Source organism: Chrysemys picta, unplaced genomic scaffold, assembly GCF_011386835.1.
Source record: "Chrysemys picta bellii isolate R12L10 unplaced genomic scaffold, ASM1138683v2 scaf826, whole genome shotgun sequence".
NCBI classification, from domain to species: Eukaryota; Metazoa; Chordata; order Testudines; family Emydidae; genus Chrysemys; species Chrysemys picta.
Window position 1 is genome coordinate 1474 of NW_027053533.1, and position 26527 is coordinate 28000.

At 49.9% G+C, this 26527-nt stretch overlaps 1 protein-coding gene across 4 annotated transcripts; it reads right to left on the reverse strand.

The window, feature by feature from the left end:
* Positions 1-790: 790 nt before the first annotated feature.
* LOC135979423 (class I histocompatibility antigen, F10 alpha chain-like) lies at positions 791-18535 on the reverse strand. 4 transcript variants are annotated; one of them, XM_065579789.1, is made up of 7 exons: positions 17877-18524; positions 17337-17612; positions 15435-15710; positions 13582-13683; positions 13155-13187; positions 2642-2683; positions 791-2136 (listed from the first exon to the last, which is right to left on the reverse strand). In XM_065579789.1, the coding sequence occupies exons 2-7, from the start codon at positions 17494-17496 to the stop codon at positions 2132-2134; spliced, it is 618 nt and encodes a 205-aa protein (XP_065435861.1). In that variant the 5' UTR covers positions 17497-17612; positions 17877-18524; the 3' UTR covers positions 791-2131. The 4 variants fall into 4 exon arrangements, with proteins under 4 accessions (XP_065435861.1, XP_065435862.1, XP_065435865.1 ...); XM_065579790.1 differs by lacking the exon at positions 13155-13187 and having other exon boundaries at positions 17877-18535; XM_065579793.1 differs by lacking the exon at positions 2642-2683 and having other exon boundaries at positions 17877-18534.
* Between the last annotated feature and the right edge of the window lie 7992 nt (positions 18536-26527).

Genomic DNA, 26527 nt, shown 5'->3' on the forward strand with positions numbered 1-26527 from the left:
CTCGCTGTGACCGCGCCGCAGTGAGTCTACTTGGACTGGACCCCTGGAGAAGGCTTCACACCCAAAAGAAGCAATGCAGCCCCCCGTCTCTGGACTGCATCGACTCCCAGCTGGTGCAAAACAGAAGGGCTTCTTGTACGTCTGAACCTAACACAGGAAGTTCTCAGGGGCCTTGAGCAAGAAATTCTCAGCACCAGCCTGCTGGGCTTGTCCCCACCCAGGTGGGCTAAGGCGGCTCCTTGTTCCCAGCCCAGAAGTGACGATTCCTTCCTGTGGTCCCTCCTATATCCCCTCCAAGGCCCCGCCGCCATCCTCTGTCTTCTTTCCCAGGCAAACAGATCTCCAGGTGACTCTCTCTCTTCAGCTCTCTGTTCTCTCTGCTGCCCATAACTGGCTGGCTCCAAGTTGGGATGGGCCTTCAGGTCATCAGTTGCTAAGTTACAAAGTGTCCAGGCTATGGTCTGGGGTCCAGGCTGCTAGACTGAGTCACACCTGGTCCTCTGCAACAATAGACACCCCTCCTCCCACCTTGGTTAGACATGCAGCACATGGGGGAAACTGAGGCACACACAGTATACATACACAACATTAGGAAAATATCCCACTTAGTCACATAGGTTACCTACAGAGGATGTGGAATCTCCATCATTGGAGGTTTTTAAGAACAGGCTGGACAAACATCTGTCAGGGTGTGACAGATTTATGTTACCAAGCTGCCAGAGACCTTAGGTGATCAGTCTAAGGCAGCGGGATTTTTAGGGGTGGAGATGAAGAGAGCACACCAAGTAACTAAGTTTAAAGTTTTATTAAGAAAATAACAGCGGAGAGTGCTGCGTGTTTCCCACGTCACTCTGAGGAAGGAAGGAAACATTAGTCCCTGAACCCTAACCCATACTCTCACACGCACAACCCAAGTCTGGGTGTAATGTAAGAAGGCGGCGGGGGGGAAGGCGGGACGGGAGTTCTTCCCTGGGCACAGGTCGTCCGGGGTCCGCTGTAAATCTCCAACTTGCTTCCGCTCTCGGGAGGGTTTTTACCCTAGGTGTTCCTGAGGGCTTTTGCTCTCTGCCCCAGTCTGAACCGGTTTTCTGTTGCTTCCTCAGCTTCCCCAAAACACTCCGGCTTCAGGGGATGGGAGACGGCTGTTCTCCCATTCGCTGACCTTCACTGTCTCCCTCGTTTTCACAGCCCCTCCAGTTTCTGTTCTGTGAGTCTCCTTTCTTATGGCAGGGCAGGGTTGGAAGCTCGGCCCCCCTCTTTCTTGGCAGGTAGCAGAGAATCTGTTGTGTGCAGTGTCCTTGGGCTGGAGTCAACCTCTTATCCAGGCCTAGCTGGAGTGTCAAGTTAACCCGTTCCCTTGTCTCTCTCTCCCTCCTTTGGCCTCCTGAAACCTACTCACTCACACCTTTAACCCTTCCCAGAATACTGCACCAGTGTTAGCAACATACAATACTGATCTGCCTTCCCAGGGGACTTGAGGGAGAGGGCCATTGGGGTGTGACAAGGGATGGTCTTGGTTTACTTGGTCTTGCCAGTGACCTCTTGAGGTCCCTTCTAGCCCAGCATTTCTATGGCTCTACAAATGGTGAACAGGCCATTAGAGGCACTTATAAACTAAATGCAGACACTTATTCCTGTCCAGCAGACTTCCTCCGCTGATGATAGCAACAGTGCTACCAGCTGTGAGTAGACCAGGCCATTTACCATGTTACAATCATGAAATTCTACAGAAAAAAAATAGGTCCCCCACCATATACACACAAGCAGTTACTGCTCACATATCTAGCATACCGTACAGAATGTGCAAACAGCACTGCGCAGCGTAGAGCATTGAGTGCACACACTAAATGCTAGCAAATACTAAACTCTTACTAAAAGAGTTTTTATCCATTAACATTTTGGAAATTATTTTGTGCAAATAAAACATTATTACAGAAAACTATTACATCTAAAAGGTAAAACGTGGTTCAGTGAGCAGATAAATGAGGCCAGAAATCCCACTTGGGATACTCCAAGTGCCAGAGAAAAGCTGGGAGAGGTTGATTGGTTCTTGTAGGGAGACAGAGCAGAGCTCATCCATCTTCCTCTCTGGGGTCCCCTCAGGTTGTGGCACAGACTCCAACAGGCTCTGTTAAGCTGCAGAAGTTAAACACAGGCAACGTCTATTAAAGGGAACCTGCCATAATGGATGGTCACCCTAGTGGCTCCATGTTTAGTGGACAAAATCTCTAACCCCGCCGACAAAGCTTTTAGCTCCAGTGTCAGAGATCTGTGTTCCTGGAGCCTCAGGTGCTGGGCTCTGTCCCTCCTGCAGGTTCACTGGAGACTGTTCTCTGAAGCAGCTGGATTTATCATTACAAATCTCACCCAATGCTCTATCAGCAGCCACAGAGAAACCCCTCTCACTAGAGTCTTTCACACCTAAATTCATCGCAGAGAAAACAAGGGGGATTTGGCTGCAAACCTGTGTGAATAAAAGGGAAATAAGAGATCCAGAACTCCCCTGTTCTGCTCCGTGGGGCTGGTTTGCTAGAGGGGACGGGCCAGTGAGACTCAGGGTCCAATGACTTGGACTAGGTGTCTCTCTCCAGAGGCCTCAGTGAGAGCAGTGAACCCCCAGGCTAGAGCCCCCCTCACTTACCCTTGGCAGATCTGTCAGAGCCACTAGATCCTTGGTCACTTGCTGTGCAGAGGAGGAGGAGAAGAGAGAGTATATTAGCATCTCTCACAAGGCAGGGCTTCAGTGTAGTTAATAGATACGGGGGACTCTTATCCAAAGGGAACAGTCATCACCTTACTCTTCCCTAGCAGTGAGGTGGTTGGTGCACAGATCAGTCTACAATGCAGCTGCCCTGGATTTCCACTATTCACATGCGAAAAACGTTACCATTGTACGAGGTCAGCACTGACTTGTGCTTTTCCTGTCTCTTCAGAATGGAAGCACTGAACACTCAACAGTCAAAGGCTAGCAAACTAAGAAATGCTGGGCTATGGATACTCAGGCCAAACAACCTCAACTCTGCCCCCTTCGGTCTGTACCCAAATGGGTCCTTCAAGCAGACCACAGACTTCACCCTCACACCCTGCCAATCGACAGCAATTCCCGCCTTAATCAATGGCGCTGCACAGAACAGTGTGGATGGCATGAAGAGGAACGCGGATTTGGGGCGGTGCTGGGCACACAGACAAGGGTGAGTTTGGTTTGGCCTGGTGCTGTTCTACTTCCTGTTCCTATTCCCAGACCCACTGGGGCAGAGTTCGAGTTGCATGGGAAGCATCATTCTACCTCGGCATATCCTAGTTTGCCAACCTTTGACTTCTGGGAATTCAACACTCTCAGGACACAGGGAGCACAGGGCAGGGCTGAGCACCTGCAACCTTAACTCCACGTTAACAAAGTTCTTGCATGTGAATTTCCGTTGTTCTGGAGTAACGAGGAGGAGCGAGGGAAGCACGACTCAGGGCCAACTGTAGGAGGAAGGGGGGTGCTCCGAGGAGGTTGTGTTGGCACTTCTCAAACCCCCTCAGGTACCCGCTGGAGACACCCCTGAGAGGGTAAAGAGAGAGCTGGACGGCTACACCCTAGCAGGGCCCGGCAGATCTACGCATTTTATACTGACTCTTGGTGCCAGGCATTAGATGGCCTCTGAGACAGTCCATCATTTATGTAAATATTTCCCATAGTTTTAGTCTTGGTCTTGTCCCTAAAGCTAATTGCAGGAGACAACTGAGGAGGGGATTTGAACTCGTGGTCCTCGAGGTGACAGCTTGGTGCCGATCTGACGTCAATGGAAAGACGCCCATTGGCTTCAACAGGCTTTGGATCAGGCCCAGACTTCACAAGCACCAAACCAACTTTCAGGTAAGTCAAAAGAAGTGTAACATTAAAAGCAGGTCAGACACCTTCAGGGTCACACTCAGCCACACACAGCACAGCTCCAGGGGGATAATAATTCTGCCCAACACCACCGTATACATTCCTGACCATCGCCTTCTCTGCACTAGAAAAATTGGGACCCATCCCCGCAAGCAATGCAATTCCACCAGTGATAGCAAAAGTGGAGCAATTGAGGAGATGGAGTTCAGGTGTTTTTAACCACTGCATCATCTAGACTTCCCCTGAGCAAGGTTACAGAACATGTGTCTACAGCCACTCTACACTACTGAAGATGACCTCTGCTGGGAAAATAACAAAGCAGGGCAGATTATCCAACAAGTTCTTGGAATGTATTGGAGACATTTTTTTCTTTCAGAAGGTGGAGAAAGCTACTAGGGGAGAGGCTGTTCTAGATTTAACTTTGACAAATAGGGAGGAACTGGTTGAGAATTTGTAAGTGGAAGGCAGCTTGGGTGAAAGTGATCATGAAATGACAGAATTCATGATTCTAAAGAATGGTAGGAGGGAAAACAACACAGTAAAATAATGGATTTCAAGAAGACAGACGTTAGCAAACTCAGGGAGTTGCTAGGTAAGATCCCATGGGAAGCAAGTCTAAGGGGAAAAACAGTTCAGAAGAGTTGGAAAGTTCTCAAAGAGACATTATCAAGCGCACAGGTGCAAACTATCCCACTGCACAGGAAAGCAATGAAGGATGGCAAGAGACCACACTGGCTTAAACCAGGAGATCTTCAATGATCTAAAAATCAAGAGAGAGTCCTACACAAAGTGGAAATTAGGTCAAATTACAAAGGATAACTGTAAACAAATAATGCAAGTATGTAGGGGCAAAATCAGAAAGGTCAAGGTACAAAACGAGATCAAACTAGCTAGAGACATAAAGGGTAACAACAAAACATTCTACAAATACATTAGCAGCAAGAGGAAGACCAAGGATAGGGTAGGCCCATTAGTCAATGAGGAAAGAAAGACAATAAAAGAACATGGGAGGAGAGGTTGATACGCTGGAGGGTAGGGATAGGATACAGAGGGACCTAGACAAATTAGAGGATTGGGCCAAAAGAAATATGATGAGGTTCAACAAGGACAAGTGCAGAGTCCTGCACTTAGGACGGAAGAATCCCATGCACTGCTACAGACTAGGGACCGAATGGCTGGGCAGCAGTTCTGCAGAAAAGGACCTAGGGGTTACAGTGGACGAAAAGCTGAATATGAGTCAACAGTGTGCAATATGAGTCAACAGTGTGCCCTTGTTTCCAAGAAGGCTAATGGCATCTTGGGTTGTATCAGTAAGGGCATTTCCCGCAGATCGAGGGACGTGATCATTCCCTTCTATTCGGCACTGGTGAGGCCACATTTAGAGTACTGTGTCCAGTTTTGGGCCCCACACTACAAGAAGGATGTGGATAAATTGAAAAGAGTCCAGCGGAGGGCAACAAAAATGATTAGGAGGCTGGAGCACATGACTTATAAGGAGAGGCTGAGGGAACTGGGATTGTTTAGCCTGCAGAAGAGAAGAATGAGGGGGGATTTGATAGCTGCTTTCAACTACCTGAAAGGGGGTTCCAAAGAGGATGGAGCTAGGCTGTTCTCAGTGGTACCAGATGACAGAACAAGGAGTAATAGTCTCAAGTTGCAGTGCGGGAGGTTTAGGTTGGATATTAGGAACAACTTTTTCACTAGGAGGGTGGTGAAGAACTGGAATGGGTTACCTAGGGAGGTGGTGGAATCTCCTTCCTTAGAGGTTTTTAAGGTCAGGCTTGACAAAGCCCTGGCTGGGATGATTTAGTTGGGGTTGGTCCTGCTTTGAGCAGGGGGTTGGACTAGATGACCTACTGAGGTCCCTTCCAACCCTGAGATTCTATGATTCTATGTGAAAATGGGGAAAGGGCTAAATGACTTTTTTGTTTCAGTTTTCACCATAAGGTTTTATAGCGATTGGACGTCGAGCATAGTGAACACCAGTGAAACTGAGGTAGAATCTGAGGCTAACGTAGGGAAAGAACAAGTTAAAAATGATTTAGACAAGTTAGATATCTTCAAGTCACCAAGGCCTGATGAAAGGCATCCTAGAATACTCAAGGAACTGACAGAGCAGATATCTGAACCAATATCTTTGAAAAGTCATGGAAGATGGCAGAGTGGACTGGAAGAGGGGAAACATAGTGCCAATCTATAAAAAGGGGATTAGGGACAACCCGAAGAATTACAGACCAGTCAGTTTAACTTCAGTACCCAGAAAGATAATGGGGCAAATAATGAAGCAATCAATTTGCAAACACCTAGAAGATAAAAAGGTGATAGTAACAGTCAGCCTGGATTTGTCAAGAACAAATTGTGTAAAACCAACCTGATAGCTTTCTTTGATAGGGTAACAAGCCTTGTGTATGGGAGGAAATGGTAGATGTGGTATAACTTGATTTTAGTAAGGCTTTTGATAATGTCTCATAGGACCTTCTCATTAACAAACTAGGGAAATATAGCCTAGATGGTGCTACTATAAAGTGGGTGCAGAACTGGTTGGAAAACTGTTCCCAGAGAATAGTTATCAATAGTTCACAGTCACGTTGGAAGGGCATAGCAAGTGGGGTCCCTCAGGCCTGGTCTACACTAGGAGGTTATGTCGAATTTAGCAGCGTTAACTCGAATTAACTCTGCACCGGTCCACACAACGAAGCTATTTATTTCGACATAGAGGTCTCTTTAAATCGATTTCTGTACTCCTCTCCGACGAGGGGAATAGCGCTAAATTCGACATGGCCATGTCAAATTAGGGTAGGTGTGGACGTAATTCGACGCTAATAGCTCTGGGAGCTATCCCACAGTGCACCACTCTGTTGACGCTCTGGACAGCAGTCCGAGCTCGGATGCTCTGACCAGCCACACAGGAAAAGCCCCAGGAAAATCTGAATTCCTTTTCCTGTCTGGCCAGTTTGATCTCATTTCCTGTTTGGACATCGTGGCGAGCTCAGCAGCACTGGCAACGATGCAGAGCTCTCCAGCAGAGGTGACCACGCAATCGCAGATTAGAAAGAGGGCCCCAGCATGGACTGATCGGGAAGTCTTGGATCTGATCGCTGTGTGGGGCGATGAGTCCGTGCTTTCGAAGCTGCGATTGAAAAAACGGAATGCCAAGATCTAAGAGAAGATCTCCAAAGCCATGAGGGAGAGAGGATACAGCCGGGATGCAACACAGTGCCGCATGAAAATTAAGGAGCTGAGACAAGGGTACCAGAAGACCAAAGAGTCAAACTGACGCTCTGGATCCCAGCCCCACACATGCCGTTTCTACGAGGCACTGCATTCCATTCTAGGTGTGGCCACCACCACTACCCCACCACTGTCCGTGGACTCTGACAATGGGGTATTGTCGACGGCTGCTTCCTCGGAGATGTTCGCGGACGGGGAAGATGAGGAAGGAGATGTGGAGGACGAGGCAGTCGACAGCGCTTTCAACGCTGATTTCCCCGACAGCCAGGGGAAATCACCCTCACGGAGATCCCCTACCAACCCTCCCAAGGTGGTAACCCAGACCGTGAATCAGGGGAAACATCAGTAGGTAAGTGTTTTAAACATTTATTTTGAACAGAATAGGAATGGTCTCTTAACAATGGGTTTTTCATGATTAGTTTGCCCTAGGCGCTTTAGTTTCTAGTCCTTGCCAGTGCAGCTACTGGAAAATTCTGTCAATATGTCCGGGGATAGAGCAGAAATCCTCCTGGGACATCTCCACGAAGGTCTCCTGGAGGTATTGTGAAAGCCTTTGCATCAGGTTCCTGGGGAGAGCGGCCTTATTGCGTCCTCCATGGTAGGAAACTTTTCCGTGCCAGGCTAGCAGCAAGTACTCCGGGATCATTGCCTCGCAAAGCATGGCGGCATACGGCCCTGGTGCTTGCTGGCCTTCACGCAACATGCGGTCTTTCTCTGTCTCCGAAATCCTCATCAGAGAGATATCACTAATGGTGACCTGCTTTGAATTAGGGGAATGTTAGTATTGGGACTGATTGCCTGTTCCTTTACATAACTGTAACCGGCGGTTTACAGACACGCGGTGGAGGCGTGACGGGGCAGCATGGAGGGATCTTTCCCAGGGACAGCCGCGAGGGGGGTGGGACAGGGGCAAAGTTCACGCTGGCCGGATTGCCGGCAGCAGGAACTGGCCAACGCTAGGAGCATTGCTTGGAACGTGAAAGGAGGGCACTGCTATAAATTAAGCTTTAAGCAGCCAAAAGTCTACGGCTTACCATGTCCACCTGCTAGCCGAATTCCGTTGTCCGGCCCTGCTTGTGTGATCTGTACAGCAAGACCCCAGGCACTCAATGGGAAGGCCGAAAATTCGACCTTGTACTGAGTGCGCATGTGATAGGTACTGAGCATGGTCTTGTTCACAGGGAAAGACTATATTCATTGTTTGCAAAATTGTATCTTTCTGAGGAATTCACTCCCTTTTTCCCATCCCACAGCTGCGAGTGTCTCCCGAGCTACCCCGGCATCCCCCTCCCAGAGGCTGGTGCAGATCAGGCGACGAAAGAGAAGGACACGGGACGAGATGTTCTCAGAACTTATGGGCTGCTCCCGAGCCGAGGCGGCACAGCAGACCCAGTGGAGGGAGAACATGTTGCAATACCAGCGATCACACAGCGAACGGGAGGACAGGTGGCGTCAGGAAGACCAGCAGGCGACTCAAACGCTGCTTGGACTAATGAGGGAGCAAACGGACACGCTCCGGTGTCTTGTAGATGTTCTGCAGGACCGGAGGCAGGAGGACAGAGCCCCGCTGCATTCTCTCTCTAACCGCCCTCCCCTGCCACAAAGTCCCATCCCCCCCTCACCCAAAATCCCAAGAAGGAGGGGCGGCAGGGGCCGTGAAAACAGTCACTCCACCCCTGCAGACTGCTCAAGTAACAGAAGGCTCTCATTCCCAAAGATTTTATAAGTCCTTTCCTTCACTCCAAAAGCACCTCACCCAAGCCCCTGTCCCAGTTTCATCCCCTAACTGTGTAGTTCTTAATAAAAAATACGTTTCTGTTAATTACTGTTTCCATCATGTTCTTTTAGAGGAGAGTGTGTTTGAAGGGGGGGAAGGGAGTTGGTAATTGGAGAGGACAGTCACCTTTACCAGGGTACAGACACGGGGGCAGGTTCAGCAGAAGGTCACACACACATTGCAGTCACTAGGCACCCTGGTCAGTCTGGGAGGTGGTTTTCATGTTCTGTGTGGGGGGGCTATGTGAGTTTGTGGCGGGGGAGGGCGGTTACAGCGGTCCTTAGCCTGGATGACAGAGCCACGCAGCAGGGGATCTGTAACTCCCCCCCGTGCCACAAAGTCACATAGCCCCCACACACAGAGTCCCGAAAAGGAGGGGTGGCAGGCTCCGTTGAAACAACCAGTCCACCACTGCGGACCTCTCTAGGAGCAGGAGCCTGTCATTCCTCGAGTTTAGAAGCGTCCTTTCCATCACTACACCCACTCCCCATCACAGTCTGCGTCCCAGTTTCAACACTTTACCACGAAATCCTTAATAAAGAAAACAGTGTTAACGAACAAAGTTTCATTTATTTTATTTTTAAAGGTGTGTTGGAAGAGAGGGGACGGGGTGAACAAGATATGTAACTGGAGACGATAGTCAACATTCACTGGGTAAAGAAACGGGGGCAGGTTCAGCTTCTGTTTAAACAAACTTAATAGTCACAGGTTACCCTGCTCACTGTGGAAACTAGCTTTCAAAGCTTCCCGGATGCACAGTGCGTCCCGCTGGGCTCTTCTAATCGCCCGGCTGTCTGGCTGGGCGTAATCAGCAGCCAGGCGATTTGCCTCAACCTCCCACCCCGCCATAAACGTCTCCCCCTTGCTCTCACAGAGATTGTGGAGCACACAACAAGCTGCAATAACAACGGGGATATTGGTTTCGCTGAGATCAGAGCAAGTCAGTAAGCTTCTCCATCTCCCCCCTTCAGACGTCCAAAAGTACACTCCACCACCATTCTGCACTTGCTCAGCCGGTAGTTGAAGAGTTCTTTTTCACTGTCCAGGGCGCCTGTATAGGGCTTCATGAGCCAGGGCATTAGCGGGTAGGCTGGGTCCCCGAGGATCACTATAGGCATCTCCACATCCCCAACAGTTATTTTGTGGTCCGGGAAGTAAATACCTTCCTGCAGCCGTCTAAACAGACCAGAGTTCCTGAAAACGCAAGCATCATGAACCTTGCCTGGCCATCCGACATTGATGTTGGTAAAACGTCCCCTATGGGCCACCAGTGCTTGCAGCACCATTGAAAAGTAGCCCTTTCTGTTAATGTACTGGCTGGCCTGGTGGGCCAGTCCCAGGATAGGGATGTGAGTTCCATCTATAGCCCCACCGCAGTTTGGGAATCCCATCGCAGCAAAGCCATCTATGATCACCTGCACGTTTCCCAGGGTCACTACCTTTGAGAGCAGTAGCTCAACGATTGTGTTGGCTACTTGCATCACAGCAACCCCCACGGTAGATTTGCCCACGCTAAAGTGATTCGCGACTGACCGGTAGCTGTCTGGCGTTGCAAGCTTCCAGAGGGCTATGGCCACTCGCTTCTGGACAGTCAGGGCTGCTCGCATCCGGGTGTCCTTGCGCTTCAGGGCAGGGGACACAAAGTTCCAGGAAAGTTCCCTTACGCATCCAAAAGTTTCGCAGCCACTGTGATTCATCCCAGACCTGCAGCACTATGCGGTCCCACCAGTCTGTGCTTGTTTCCCGGGCCCAGAATCGCCGTTCCACACCATCAACATGACCCATTGCCACCATGATGTCCACGGCGCGGGGTCCCGTGCTTTGCCAGAGGTCTGTGCCCCTCTCAGACTTAATGTCCTCGCCGCGCTGCCGTAGCCTCCTCGCCCGATTTCTCAGCATCTGCCTTTGAAAAAGGTGGATGATAAGGTGCGAGATGTTGACAATGGCCATAACTGCAGCGATGATCGCAGCGGGCTCCATGCTTGCAGTGCTGTTACGTCCGCGCTGTCAATCACCAGAAAAGTGCGCGAACTGATCGCCCGCCGGCGCTTTCAGGGAGGGAGGGCGGGAGTGAGGGTTGAATGACGACAGTTACCCAAAACCACCCTCGACACATTTTTTTCCCCAGCAGGCATTGGGGGCTCGACCCAGAATTCCAATGGGCAGCGGGGACTGCGGGAACTGTGGGATAGCTGCCCACAGTGCACCGCTTCCAATGTCGACGCTTGCCCCGTTAGTGTGGACTCACAAAGTCGAATTACCGTCCTTAGTGTGGATACACACGTTTGACTTTGTAATATCGGTTCCACAAATTCGCTTTCAGTAAAATCAAACTACTCTCGTAGTGTAGACATACCCTCAGGGATCAGTTCTGGGTCTGGTTCTGTTCAATGGCTTCATCAAGGGTTTAGATAATGGCATAGAGAGTACACTTATTAAGATTGTGGCGATACTAAGCAGGAAGGGGTTGCAAATGCTTTGGAGGACAGGATTAAAATTCAAAATGATCTGGACAAACTGGAGAAACAATCTGAAGTAAATAGGATGAAATTCAATATGGACAAATGTAAATTACCCCACTTAGGAAGAAACCATCAATTGCACACATAAAAATTGGGAAATGACGCCTAGGAAGAAGTACCACAGAAAGGAATCTGGGGTCATAGTGGATCACAAGCTAAATATGAGTCAACCGTGTAACACGGTTGCAAAAAAAGGCAACATCTTTCTGGGATGATTAGCCCGAGTGTTGTAAGCAAGACACAAGGAGTAATTCTTCCTCTCTACTCTGTGCTGATTAGGCCTGAACTGGAGCATTGTGCCCAGGAAGGATGTGGACACATTGGAGAAAGTCCACGGGAGAGCAATACGAATGATTAAAGATCTAGAAAACATGACCTATGAGGAAAGATCGAAAGAATTGGGTTTGTTTAGTCACAGAAGAGAAGACAGAGAGGGGACATGATAACAGTTTTCAAGTACATAAAAGGTTGTTACAAGGAGGAGGGGAAAAATTGTATTCATCAACTTCTGAGGACAGGACAAGAAGCAATGGGCTTAAATTGCAACAAGGGAGGTTTAGGTTGGACATTAGGGAAAAAAATCTTGTCAGGGTGGTTAAGCACTGGAATAAATTGCCTAGAGAGGTTGTGGAATCTCTCTCATTGGAGGTTTTAAGAGCAGGTTAGTCAGGGATGGTCTATATCAGAGGTCTTAAAACATGTGGCCTGTGGGGCTAGTTCCTGCAGCCTGCAAAGCTCCCCGTGGCCCACTCCCCACCCCCTCCAGGCCAGGGGTGGGCAAACTATAGCCCCCGTGGCGCCGCAAGCCCTGCGCCGCTCCCTGAAGCGGCCGGCACCACGTCCCTGTGGCGGCGGGGAGTGGGGGTGGGGGCAGAGGGCTCTGTGCGTTGCCCTCCCTTCCAGGCACCGCCCCTCCGCAGCGCTCATTGGCCGGGAACGGGAACCGTGGCCAATGGGAGCTTTGGGGGAGGTATCTGGAGGAGCAGCAAGGCCAGTGCACGGAGCCCTGTGGCCCCTTCCCCAGGGGCCGCAGGCATGTGGTTCCGGCTGCTTCCCGGAGTGGCGCTGGGCCAGGGCAGGCAGGCAGGGAGCCTGTCCTGGCCCCGGAGCTGCTCTAGGTAAGCGGCGCTGGGCCGGAGCCCGCACCCCAAACCCCTCCTGCACCCCAACTCCCTGCCCTGAGCCCTCTGCCGCACCCTGCACCCATCCTGCACCCCAACTCCCTGCCCTGAGCCCTGGCCACACCCCGCACCCCTCCTGCACCCCCTGGGAGCAGGGAGGGGGTGGAGTTAGGGTGGGGAATTCAAGGAAAGGGGTTGGAATGGGGGCAGGGAAGGGGTGGGAAAGGCAGGGAAGGGGCGGGGCCTAATAGAAGGGGCAGAGTTGGGGCAGGGCTGGGGGCAACAGGGGAGGGGTGTCAGTGATGTGGCCCTCGAGCCAATGCACTAGTCCTCATGTGGCCCTCGTGGCCATTTGAGTTTGAGATCCCTGGTCTAGATAATATCTAGTCCTGCCTTGAGTGCAGGGGACTGGACTAGATGTCCTCTCGAGGTCCCTTCCTGTTCTAGGATTCTATGGTACTAGAGCAATAGTTGGAGATTTCCCGAAAAGCCTCACTGTAGACAAGGTCTATGAGTGGGAGCGAGGATCTCCTGTCAGTGGCTCCAGGCTAAAATCCACAAGCAAATACTGATGGCTGTTCAGAGATGGTCACTTGAAAAGAGGCGATGGGTCTCTTGTCACTTACCCTGAGCTACAGCGTAGCCGTCTCCCGTCCTCCCTGCAGAGAGAAGGCAAATTTCAGTGAATGCCGCTCCCGAGATAGGAACCGACTCCGATCTGTGTCCACAGCTCAGAAACAGGACCCCTGGCGCCAGTAATGGACTCAAGGTCCCAGGCGCTCACGATCGGCAGGAGAGAAAGACACGAGACAGTTTCCAAAGATCTCAGTCCACTGGCTGCTGGGATCGCTGGAAAACCAAGCCTCATATAAACTGTAACCCGCACCAAGGTTCTGGGTCTGGCCCTCCAGCAGCTCCCATCGGGGTCATTAGCTCAGTCCCACAGTGGGACAGTCACACAGTACTGACACTGGCTCCTGTATTGCTGTTGGCCTTAGGTAGGTGTGCAGGGCCCGGCAAGTCCAGGAAATGCCCCCAGCCCAGCCACTTTACCTGGGCATTGCTTTTTCCAGAAGAATACTCCGATTATAACACCAATCAGGACAGCTGCAGTGATAACTCCAGCCACAATGGGAATCAGACTATTATTTGGTTCTGAAATGGAATGGAGAGAATGAGCAATGGGGAAAAATCCCCCACTAAAACCCCCCTTTCGTCCCAGTGCAGGGATCAGTCAGTCAGCTCCCCAGATAAGGGCTGAATCCTGCAACCATCCACCCCTTCCAATGCAGCCACCATGCACCTACCAGGCATTATACCCCACCACAGAAAGTCCTGGACACTAGACCCAGCCTCTACCACTTCAATTCATAATAAATATTTAGCACTTAAAATAGAAGACTTTTATAACATTAATCAATCTTCATAAACCGAACTATGGGAGAGCACGAATGTCAGTCTCGTCCCTAAACGGGAAAGGGGGAGACTTGCTGAAGATCACACAGTGAGTCAGTGAAAGAGCCAGGAATAGACCCCAGGAATCCTGACTTCCAGACCCTCCTCCCCTAACCCACCTGCCCCCACTCCCCTTCCAGAAACAGAACCCAGGAGTCCTGGCTCCCAGCCCCTAACTCCCCCTTGACCACCCTGACTTTCATGACTAATGGAACACAGTCCCATTGTGTGATTCTGGTGACAAACTGGAAACTGACCTCAAAGCTCTGGATTTCCCTGCCATGAATATAGTTAGACACTATGCATGTTTTTTGAGGGGGCAGGAAGTGAAGAGGGGACGACAGAGATATTTTAATACTGTTCTTGGTTTATATGAACCTGTTAAACCCCAAGTTCTGTATACACTTTAAGTTTCATTAATCAGCTTCTCCTGTTGTCTGAAAGATCCACATAATAATACAGCAAAAAGAAAAATATTTCTAAGAGAATAAGGAAATGTGGTTTATGACACAAAAATTGGCAGGGGACGTAGTAGCAGGATTATGATGTGAAACCATCTGTTGACTAGATTTCCAGTGCAGGCTGCCCTTTTAGAAATTGTTTGCACTTCCAAATGCTGCATTTTTCCACTTCCCAATTAACCAAGCAAAAAGATGGGTAATAAATTCTCTCTCGACTTCCTTGTGCTGGGGCATAGGAGACACTCCCCCGATGCAGGGCTCTAATCTGCCTCCTCGCTCCATTCCAAGGCCAGACCCTCTCTTCCAGCATCACTGCGCACAGAAACAAGCTGCTCCCAGCATTAAATCTCTACCTCTGGCCACATGGGCCCATAGAGTCGTGTTTCTGAGAACCTGCTGAATCCTAGGACTAGAAGGGACCTCGAGAGCTTATCTAGTCCCGTCCCCTGCACTCATGGCAGGACCACGAGTGCATGAAGTTGAGAACGGGCTGGAAGCTGAAGCAAGACCAACTCTGTCTGGAAATAAGGGGCAGATTTGAGCTTCTCCTGGGATGTGATAAATTCTCCATCCCTTGGAGACTACATCTGGAATGGAAATCTCTTTCTGAAGGATCAGCGCTGGTTTGCCCACAGATGACCAGACTGTGATTCCCCCCTGCCCTGGACTAGGCAGGAGCTCAGATCAGATGATTAGAATGATCCCTTCAGGCCTTAATGTCTTGTTGTTAATCTTCTCCCTTCAGAGACACTGTATTGCTGAGATGTATCCAACAGCCCCAGAGGCAGCAAACTGGAGAGCAAGACATGAGCCCCAGCTCTAGCACAAGAACTTGACTGCAGGGGGACAGAGCCAAAGAGGACAGGGCCTCACAGACCCTGAGAAAGTCCAGCTTCAGCCTATAAATCCGAATGAGAATTTTTCAGGGGTTGAGTTTAATGGATTCCCCCTCTCCCACTAGGAAAACAGACAAACACACAAACTCCTTACCCCAGGAGACAGAGAGTGGCTCTAACAGGCTTTCATGCTCCACGTGACATGAATAATGGGCTTTGATCTTGGGATCAATCTCCATTGTCACCCAGGTCTGGTAGGTCCCATCCCCATTGGGTAGGATGCCTTCAGAGTAGGTCTCCTGCTGTCTGCTCTCCCCATTTTTCAGCCAGGTCACAATGATGTCCCGGGGGTAGAATCCACTGACCTTACAGGAGAGGGTGGTGAGGCCGTCATGAGATGACCTGTCCCTCACTCTAGCTGTTGGGCACACTGGGAAAAAGAAGAAACTCAAGTTAGGTGTTTTCAAGCTCTAATCCAGGCAGCATTTTCTAGAGCTTTGCAGCATGAAATTCTGAGACCCGAGCAGTGGGAGAGGATGAGAGTCCATGAGACAGAATCCCTCTGATGAGAGAGAACCACCATGTTAGAGGATTTCTGTGCCGAATTCACAGTATCAGCAACGGTGAATCCTGAATCCAGGTCCCTGACCTGGCCTCTGCTCCAAACCACAGAGACACAAATACCTTGACAGGCTTCACTAAACTCCAGATACAGGTGTCAATCACACACTAGGTTTGTACCCATCTCCTCTCAGTCCCTGGATTTGAAAGAGAGGAGAATCTTGCCCTGGCCAGGGAGCAAAAACTGGACTGAATAAACTGACCAATTAGAGATGGAAAGGGCCAATTAAACAAAAAGTGACACACAGTGCTAAATTGCCCCTCAAACGAGCTAATATGAATTGGCTAATTTCTTGTAGGTTGTTACCAAATCTATTTACCCCAGTATTATGGATTTCAAAAGGAATTATGCTAATGTTGAAAAATCAGTTTCCCAGCCCCCTGGCACTGAAATACACATTACAATGCTGTGTATGGATTTTTCTTGTTGGCATTTGTAAAGATGGCAAAGGACAAGATAATGTTCTGCTGAGGTTTGTGAGAGAAATAAGCAATTAGTATAATTGTTGCAAAAGACTGGGTAGAAATTTCAAGTAACCTTGAACAGCAAGTGCAAACTGTTTGGGAAGGGAAAGATCAGGGTGTATAATGATGCTAACTAATCTGGGAAATGTGTGTATATGGTAACAGACAAGGTACATAAACGGGTAATAGTGAGTTAACATTTTGAAGCAGACTGTCCTCCTGAGTTGGAGTGTTAAAGCATTTAACCTCTTCCCTTCTATGTTTGTGATTAATCTTTAACTAAAAAGCTTTGGTAATAAATTTGAGTGTGATTATCTGGTGTCTTATTGATAAAAGAATCAAAAAGTAAAGTATGAAAGTGTTGCAGCAAAGGTAGGTCTTGAGGGCGAAAATTTTAAGGACAAGGGGAGCCTTCTTCCAGGTTAGTATGGGGAGGGCAATTCCACATGTAGGGAATGGCATGGAAGGAAGCACATAAATGACTGTAGGAGAAGTTTGGCAACAAGGACAAAGCTACCATCATTGATGGAACACGGGCTGGGGGCAACACAAGAAATATGATGGTACAGACAGTGAATGGGGAAGAATTACATGGTGAATGAAGCTGGTGTCCATAGAAGTGGCACTTCCATAATTAAGCAGAGTGCTCTAACATGCACAAGTACAGATTGCCTTGATAACGGCTGTGTCACATCAGAGGAAGAGGTAGAATTTGTGATGTGAAGTTGCGCTCATTTGGTCAAGTGGCTCTGGAGATGCAGCTTCTCTACAGTGAACTGCTTTTAACATTTTCAATTTCTTATCTTTTTTTCCAGCAGAACTGATGGGGAAGGGGTTGTTTCCCCACCTATCCCTGGTGCAAGGTTCGCTGAATATCCCCCTACCCACCTGCTCCAGTTTCGAACTGGGGCTGGGGAATGGAGATGTAGCCAGTAGTGTCCCCCTAGGTGGGGCTTGTCCCCCGCCTTACCTTTCCTCTGTAGAGTCTCCTTCCCGTACTCTAGAGCACTCCTTAGCCAGGAAATACAATTCCCCTCCACGTAGCGTTTCCACTGCTGGTTGTCATTTACTTCAGCCTCCCATCTCCTCTTGGTGATCTGAGCCCCAATATCTGCTGCTACCCAAGTCATGGTCTCCTTATCGAAGGTAAGAAAGTCTCGTCCATCATATGAATCCTGGTAAAACCCCTGAATGCTGTTGTCTTCCCGGAGATCACAGCCGTATATCGTCTGGATGATGTGAAACCCTGAAACACAGCTGAGGGTCAGAAGCAGTCTCTCTCTGAAAATCTCACCAAGAGCCCACTGCAGGTAGCCCAGTGGTTCTTCTTCTTGCTACTGGGCCCTCCCTCCCCTGAGAAATGGGGTTCCCACTTATGCTGTTGGGTCCTACACCCTCCCAGCTCCTTTCAGGAGGGAACCCAAACCCGCAGGGGGCACCCTCTCCATCTGTTGGGTCTTGTACACTAAAGAGCCCCCACTGCAGAGAGCTCACAACCTTCAAGGAGTACCTCACTGCTGCTTGTTCTTGTATGTTCCCTACAGGAGGAGCAGGGTGGCACAATCCCAAAGGGAGTACTCCGGATATTGCAGGGATCTATCCCCTCCAGCTCTCTTCTGCTCTCTGAGGATCCCCCCAGTTCTCGTAGTCAGGGTCATTCTGGAGAAGAGAGGGAGTTCAGGGTGTCTGTACCCCACTCTCTTCTGCTCTGGTTGTATTAACTTTGCAGGGTCCTCAGGATCACTTGGTCCCCCACCTCCGTCATTGACAGTACCCCCATTCCCCTGTGAGGAGGGGGTACAGGTCTGTCCCCCACACTAACCTCTGCTCTGGTTTAATGACCTCACAGAATGCCCAGGGTCACTCTGTTTCCCTGCCCCATCTTCTCCGTGCCCCCAACTCAGTCTAGGAATGGCAAAGAACCAACTTTATATGCTTGGCCTCTTTTTCACATGGCCACTGTCTCAAGGTGATTCCCTGTGAGGATCAGGCCACTGACGGCCCTTAGTTCAGCTAGCCACCATTTTCCTACAGCCAGGCTAATCTTCACAACGGCCCCCATCTCGCACACAACCAAGAGCAGACTCAGTTAATGGAGCCACCCCTGGGCTGATAGGAGGCAGGGAGGGAGACTGGGGGGGAGGGAAGGGGGATGGGGACAGGAAGGAGAATTTAGGGGAGCGGCAGAGAGGCTGTGGTGAATAGAGAACAGTGTGGGGATCACGAGGAAGACTGAAACATGGGGAAAGGATCAGACCCCTAGCTTGGCAAACTGGGTAGAATGTTGGGGCACAAAAATAACTCACACAGGGTCCCAAATATTTTCACACCTCCCTCACCCTGCATTAGATACATCGAGGTAAATGCCAAGAGTTTCAGCAATGACTAGTGATTTTGGGTGCCTAACTGAGACCCTTTAAAGGGGCCAGATCAGAATGTGGGAGCACCCGGCCTCTGAACATCAGACACCCAAAAATCACTAATCACTTGTGGAAAACATTAAAAGTAACAACAGCTACAGAAAGGTTAGTAACCATTTTTTCTTCTTCAACTGTTTGCACATGTCCCTTCCAGGTTCGGGGACTCCCAAGCAATACCGTAAGAGGTGGGCTCGGAGTTCATGGACACATGGATTACAATACTGCCCAACCAAACCCAGTGTCATCTCTCACTTGGTGGGTAATGGTGTAGTTGGAAGAAAAAGTATGTATTGACGCCCAGGTCGCTGCTCTGCAAATGTCCTGGATCAGGCCTGGGCCATGAACGCCACTGAGGAAGCTTGTGCTCTCACAGAATGGGCCGCAAGGAAGGCAGGTGGTGGGATACCTGCCTGCTTGTAGCACATGTGAATGCACAATGTAATCCACAATGAAATTCTCTGAGCCAAAAGGGGTAGGGTTTTCATCCTATCAGAGCGGTGTGGATTTATGGATCAGCTTAGGACACCTGCCTAACATCCAGAGGGTGGAGATGTCATTCCTCCCTATTCTTGTGCGGCTTGAGGAAGGGAATGGGCAGGAAAATACCCTGATTACTATGAAACTCCAAGATTACCTTTGGGAGGAACACGGGGTGGCGGCAACGTTGTACCTTGTCGCAGTAGCGTAGCCGGGGGGGGGGGAGCAGGGGGAGCGGCCGCTCCCCCACTGAGCAGAAGCTGCGCCTTTTTTTGTGCTCCGACGCCTTTTGCTCCTGCGCTGCTGCCGGAGTGGAGCATTTTTTTTTGCTCCCAGCGCCTTTTTTTCTCCCGACACTTTTTGCTCCCGGTGCCTTTTTTTAGCTTCGCTCCCCGTGCTCTTAACCTGGCTACGCCACTGCCTTGTCGTTAAAGAACACTGTATATGGAGGTTTTGACATAAGAGCTCTAATCTCCGAGACCCTCCTGACTGAGGTAATTGCTACCAGAAAGGCGACCTTCTAGGAAAGGTCCAACAGAGGGCACAATGCTAGAGGCTCAAAGGGAGGCCCCGTGAGCTCTGACATGACCAGGTTTAAGTCTCCCAGGGGGATGTTGTCAAGGCTGATTCCCCACTCTGGCATTTCGAGTGCAGAAGGTGGGAGCCTGCAAGGACTCGAAAAATTAATACTGGCCACTCCAGCCTGGTAATGCTGCCACCACCCAAGTGAAAATCTGCCTTTTGCCAATCCAGAAGAACTCTCTTGGGAAGTTTTTCTGGGGCCCCTCGGCTTTTCCACCCCTTCTTCGGGAAAGCCAAGAAAGGAAACAAAAGAAAAGGAGAACCCAGCGGTTGTATTAGCTGATTAATATATGCACAACCTCTTTACCTCATAAGACACAGAAATCCAGTCATGTTCTTACAAAAAGGAAATTTTATTTAAAAAAAAGAAAGAAAACACCCTTGGAAAACTTAGGTTATTGCTAGATCTTAAAAGAGCAACTGCAAGGATTAATCACCAAGAGTAGCTTTCTTGGGATCCAGTTTAAAGGTTACAACAAAACAAAAGCACGTGGGGTTAGCACACAGGAATCCACAAGCCATAAAAAGAGATCGGCCTAATCGTGTCTACCTGAACATTTCTTGTTCTACTTCTGTCATAAATATAAAGGGACGGGGGAGAGGGTCTGATGCAGTGCTATAAAATCCTCTTACCAGTAAAGGGTTAAGAAATTCAGGTAGCCAGACTGACACCTGACCTGGCTGGCATCTGACCAATAAGGGGACAAGATACTTTCAAATCTTGGGAGGGGGGAAGACTTTGTGTGTGGCTCTTTGTCTGAGTCAGAGTGATCTTGGGAGACAAGAAGTACCTGCAGAAAATCAATCTCCTCAACCAGTCATCTTCTCACCAAACCTCACTTTTCTAAAGTAAGTTTAGTCAGCATTGCGAGTAGGTTTCTGTTTGTTTTGCTTGGTGAGTTTTCCCTGTGTTAGAGGGAAGGGTTATTCCTGTTTTTTTCTGTAACTTTAAGGTTTTGTCCAGAGGGGGAATCCCTCGGAGTTTGGAAATTGAGTACCCTGTAAAATAGTTACCATCCTGATTTTACCTTCTTTGTTTTAATAAAATCCTTCTTTTAAGAACCTGACTGTTTTCTATGGTTTTAAAATCCCGGGAGTGGATTTTTAGATCACAGTGTAACCAATTGGTTAGGAGATTATTCTCAAGCTTCCCAGGAAAGGGGGTGTACAGGCTTGAGAGGGTATTTTGGGGGGAAGGGGAACTTCAAGTGGTTCCTTTCCCGGATTCCTGTTTAAAACACTTGATGGTGGCAGTGAGAGAAGCATTTCTCAGGGTGCAGGGAATTTTGTACCTTGGGGGTTTTAACCTAAGCTGGTAGAAAAAGCTTAGGAGCTCTTCATGCGGGTCCCCACGTCTTTACCCTAGAGTTTAGAGTGGGGAGGGAACCCTGACAACTTCCATATGGGTGGTTCCAAATGAGTAGTTTCTAGGTATGATCCTGATGATTTTTCATACCTGGCCCAGAGCTTTTTACGGCATAAGTACTGCCCTGTCCCTCTGCAGCCAAGAGAACAAAAGACCCACACACCCAGCACTTTTCCCCACTTTGAGAGGGTACAGCTTCCTTACTGGTTCCCCTGGTCAGGTGCCAACTCATTTTAAGCTTACCTCTTAACTCTTTACAGGTAAGGCAGTTAGGGTACAGCTGCTAAGGAGGATTCTATAGCTACTGAATGGTTGGGGTGCTACCCCCACTCATTTATCACAGATGGGTTCCCAGATTTGTGGGTACAGCCTTTCAAAGCCCTCGAGGAAGGGAATGGACATTTCATGTGAAAAACCTGACTGACCACCCAGCAGGGGTAGAATGCGGAGATCGCTCCTAGGTGTACCTTAACAGATGAAATCGCTAGACCTGGCTGTTCCCAGACGGTTCTGGAGTATCTGCTTCATCTGAAAGATGACTCAGTGGGTGAGAGGCAGGGGTGCCGGAACAGGGGGACCAAGGGGCCATGGCCCTGCCACTTTAGCAGCAGGTGAGAGCGGGGGGAGGGGAAGGGGAGGAGTGGGCAGAGCCTGAGAAGAAGTGAAGCGGGGGTGTGTGGGGGGAAATTGGGGAAGAGGCGGAGTCACAGTTTCAGCACCGGTGGCCCCCACACTCATAGGGAGATTCTGGCACCCCGCTGAGAGGCCTTGCAGGGTAGACCAAATGGAGAAACGCTTCCACTTGGCAAGGTAAGTAGCTCTGGTAATTGGATTCCTACTGCCTAGCAAGACCTAGCAGACCTGCTCCGAACAGGCCAGTTCTGCAGGTTTAAACATGGACCTGTCAGGCAGATGGAGCATTTGGCCGCGAACTTGCGAGATCAGGTCCAGAAGGGGAGGGAGCGGCATTGGAGTTGTTACTGACAGGTCTAGAAATAAGCCAAACTAGTGCTGATGTGGCCAGGCTGAGGCTATGAGAATAACCTTCGCTCTTGATCTTCAGCAAGATCTTGTGCACAAAAGGAATTGGGGGGAGAGGGGGAAGGGGAAAGGCGCAGAACAGGTGATTTCTCCAAGGGAGTAAGACAACATCTGTGAGTGAGCCCGGGTTGCAGTCACACAGACAGCAGAACGGCTGACATTTCCTGTTCTGTCTGGTCATGAACAGGTCTACGAGGGGAGTACCCACCACTGGAAAATGGTCCTTGCTATGTTGGGGCATAGGGACCATTCATGGTGAGAAGATCTGAGTTGCCAGCTTGTTCTGGGCTCCCAAAAGGGGAGAAGCTTTGAGGTGTATTGAGTGCTTTATGAAGAACTCCCACAAGCAAATGGCCTCCTGACACAGTGGGGAGAAGAGCGGGCCGCTCTCTGCCTGTTGATGTAAAACATGGCTGCCATATTGTCTGTAAGAACTTGCACCACCTTGCTTGCAATGGTGGGTAACAACACCTGACATGCTAGGCCAACCGCTCTGAGCTCTCTGACGTTTATCCATAGCAAGCGTTGCTGCCGGGACCACTGACCTTGTGTCGTGAGGTGCCGAAGATGGGCAGGCACTGTGAGCACCGAGTCCAAATGATGGCTGTTTGGCCGGTACACTGAGGCCAGCCAAGCCTGTAGGGGTCTGAGGTGCAACCTCGCATACCACACCTCGTATAGGCACGCGACCCATGTGACCCAACAGCCTGAGTGGGCCTTGACCTGTGATGACACTAACTGGAAGTGGGCTCCTGGGAGGAAGGCCCTGGCCTGGGTAGAATTGAGCAACGCTCCGATAAACACTATCCTCTGAGCCGGGAGGAGTGTTGGCTTCTGCTCGTTTATCAGCAGGCCCAGTGCTCGAAAGGTTGTTTGGACGAGGTGGATGCTGGCTTTCATCTGGGATTGAACTGGTCATTGACCAGCCAGTCACTGAGGTACAGATACACATGCACCCCTCACCTTCTCAGGAAGGCTGCCACTATTACCAGCATTTCATAAAGACCCATTAGGCTGCTGACAGGCTGAACGGGAGGATGGTAAACTGGCAATGAGTCTGGTTCACAACGATCCCAAGAAACCTTCTGTGGCCTCAGAAAATAGAGGTGTGGAAATAGGCATCTTTCAAATCGAGGGTGGCGTCCCAGTCCCCTACATCCAGGGAAGGAATGATGGAGACAATGCACAACTTCAGTCTTTGAGATGTTGCAGGTCTAGAATGGGTCAGAGACCCACTTTGGCACTCAGGATTAAGGATCGTGACGTTGCACTCCACATACTTTATGGAAATATGATTATGAATGTGAATATGATGTAACTGGAATATGCTTTATGCAAAACGTCTCTTGTATGATGTCATTAGAAAGCTTGTAATCTACTGAGTGTGTTCATCCTATTTGTTTTCATGTATTATTTCTATGTCTGGAATTGGGGAAATATGAAACTTGTATCACTGTTGTAGTCACACCAGGTGAGGGCCGTCAATGGGGCATTGGGAACTTGATGGCTCCCATTGATTAGGGCAATTGATGGTAAATGATTTATTTACCTGAAAGCCTTCCTGTGTACATAGGGGCCAACCAAGGAGGAATGGAGACTTGACCATGTCACCTGGTAGTGAAATCCATCTTAAATCTGGTACTTTTCCATTTAGCAAGAGGGGCAGGGACCCAGAAAGAGAAAAGATTCCCACCTTGTGCCAAAGTTATAAAAGGGGGTGCCAGTCATGAGAAAACCCCAGCTTATCAAATAAGATGTCTGCTGGATCTAACAAAGACTGTACCAGGGGAAAGGATCGGGCCCAGACTAGGAAAGAGTCCAGTCTGTGAAGTAAACTTATCGGAACATCTTTGAGGATGAGATATTTCCTGTAATCAGTTTCTTAATGTATCAGGCTTAGACTTGAGTGTTTTGTTTCAATTTGCTCTGTTACTTACTTTGTTCTGTCTATTACTTGAAATCACTTAAATCCTATTTTCTATACTTAATAAAATCACTTTTGTTTATTAATAAACCCAGAGTAAATGATTAATACCTGGGGGAGCAAACAGTTGTGCATATCTCTCGATCAGTGTTATAGAGGGTGGACAATTTATGAATTTATCCTGTATAAGCTTTATACAGAGTAAAAGGGATTTATTTGGGGTTTGGGCTCCGAAAAAGGTTGAATACTGAGTGCTGGGAAAGTCCCTGTTAACTGAGAAGCCCCTGGGCTGAGTGAAACTGTTTCTGTGGCCCAACCTCTGTGTCTGTGCTGGAGGTGACTGGTGTGTCTAACTCAGCAAGACGGGAGTGGAGGGAAACCTGTTCGGGTAGGAGGGTTGTTCTCAGTGGTATCCCAGGACATGGAGTGACAGTCTCAAGGGGAGTCTCTGTGACCAAACCCGTCACAACTTCAGCCTGGCCTCCCTGTCCTTTTTCAGATGTGGACTGAACTGGTGGAAGAGCTGACAGCGATCCGCCATAGGAGTCTCATCCAAGCACTTTAGACAGCTGGAGTGCAGGTCGCTCAAAGGCATGAGCTTGCCACAGGAGGCACCGGGTTTGAAGCCCGGAGACCGATCCATGCCCAGTTTCAGGAGCAGAAGAAACTCTGCTAGAAGAGTCCAACTAACTATTTATATCAGTGGTGTCCAATACGTTCGCCACTAGCCACAGGTGGCTAATAGGCTATTGAATTGTGGCTAATGCATGTGGCTTTTTTGTAATGTGGATAATAAGAAAAATTCAAAACCACAAGTGTGGCTAGCATCGAATTTCTATTGGACACTGCTGATTTATACCAATCAACTAAAGTCAAAAAGTGAGAAAACAACTGAGGTGAAAAGGGATGGAGTAACGAGAGAACCACTGAGAATCTGGAGAGATGCAGGGCGGCTGGTCACAGACACGCAGAGATCCCAAGCCAGGTGCCCGAGAGGAGTGGGGTGGGTCAGCCCTCCCCACCCACCCCTCTTCTCCTCCGTGCTGCACTCCACAGGGATAAGCAGGGTGGGGCATGTTACGAACTGGGACTGTTCTTAATGTGGTCTGTGAATGCTGACAGGGGAGTGTGGCTAGGATAGTCTGCAATGGGGGGATGGGAGACTGACCAACGGAGAATACCTGAGCATGTAACATGAGAACCCAGGAAGGGGTTAGAGGCCAGGTGAGACCTTTGCCTGGGAAACTGAACAAAGGCTGTGGGAGGGGTCGCTGAAGGAGAGTCTCGGAAGCTGGCTGGTGAGGTGGCTGGGAAGCAGAGAGGGCTCTGACCTCCCAAGGGGGCTGGGGTGCCTGAGGACCCCAAGATGGACCTAACTGAGGGGTATCCTGTGGTCTGTGCCTGCAAGACCTGTCTTGGACTGTGTCCCTGTCATCTAAATAAACCTTCCGCTTTACTGGCTGACTAAGAGTCATGGTGAATCGCAGGAAGCCGGGGGTGCAGGGCCCTGAGTTCCCCCACACTCCGTGACAGGGCACCGATGAGGTCTCAGAGGGACCAGACCCCGAATTCCCCCATGTGCGTGTTGGGGGCAGACACAGCTAGAGAGAACACTTGGTGGTCAAGATGCAGGACTCAGGACAGTCTCTGGCGATCTGGCAGCTCCAGGACGGGGGGAGGAAGAGGGGTAAATGGGGGGAGGAGGGCAGGAGGGACAGTGGTTTGGGGAGGGGGCAGTGGGAACAGAACAGCAGCTCCCCAGCGCAGGCGAGCGGAGCCCCTCTCTCAGCACTGGGGAGGCCGGTGTCTGTGTGAACAGGTCAGGCTGGACAGGCTCAGCAGCAGGGGACCAATGGGTGAGACTAGTCAGGAGAGGGTTAAATTAGCTACAGAGGGGGCGGGCTGGGGGGCAGACACTTGGCAACCCTCCACGCTGTCGCTTAGTCCTGGGGCAGGGCCACCAGAAAGCCAGGTGTCCAGGGCAGGACAGGAATTAGTTCTCATTGCTGCTGTCAGTGCTGGGAGCCAGGAGGGATTGGAGGTGCTACAAGGGGCTGGGGACACTCCTGGGTGAGCACCAATGCGACAGGCCAGTACCACTGACACGGGGGAAACAGGGATTGTCACTCGCGAGTCCCCTGTCAGGAAGGGAGGAGCAATTACGTCAGAGAGACCCTCACCGGCCAGGGACAGTTCAGCAGCGCCAGGCACTGAACGCTTATGGATCATTCCCGTGCTAAGTGAGACAGCACAATCGGGGGCCTGGCCAGGTGACTACAGCCCCCCACATCAGGGACTGAGCAGGAAGAACGGCTCTGTACACGTCTATCGATAGCGTGCAGGGGAACCTG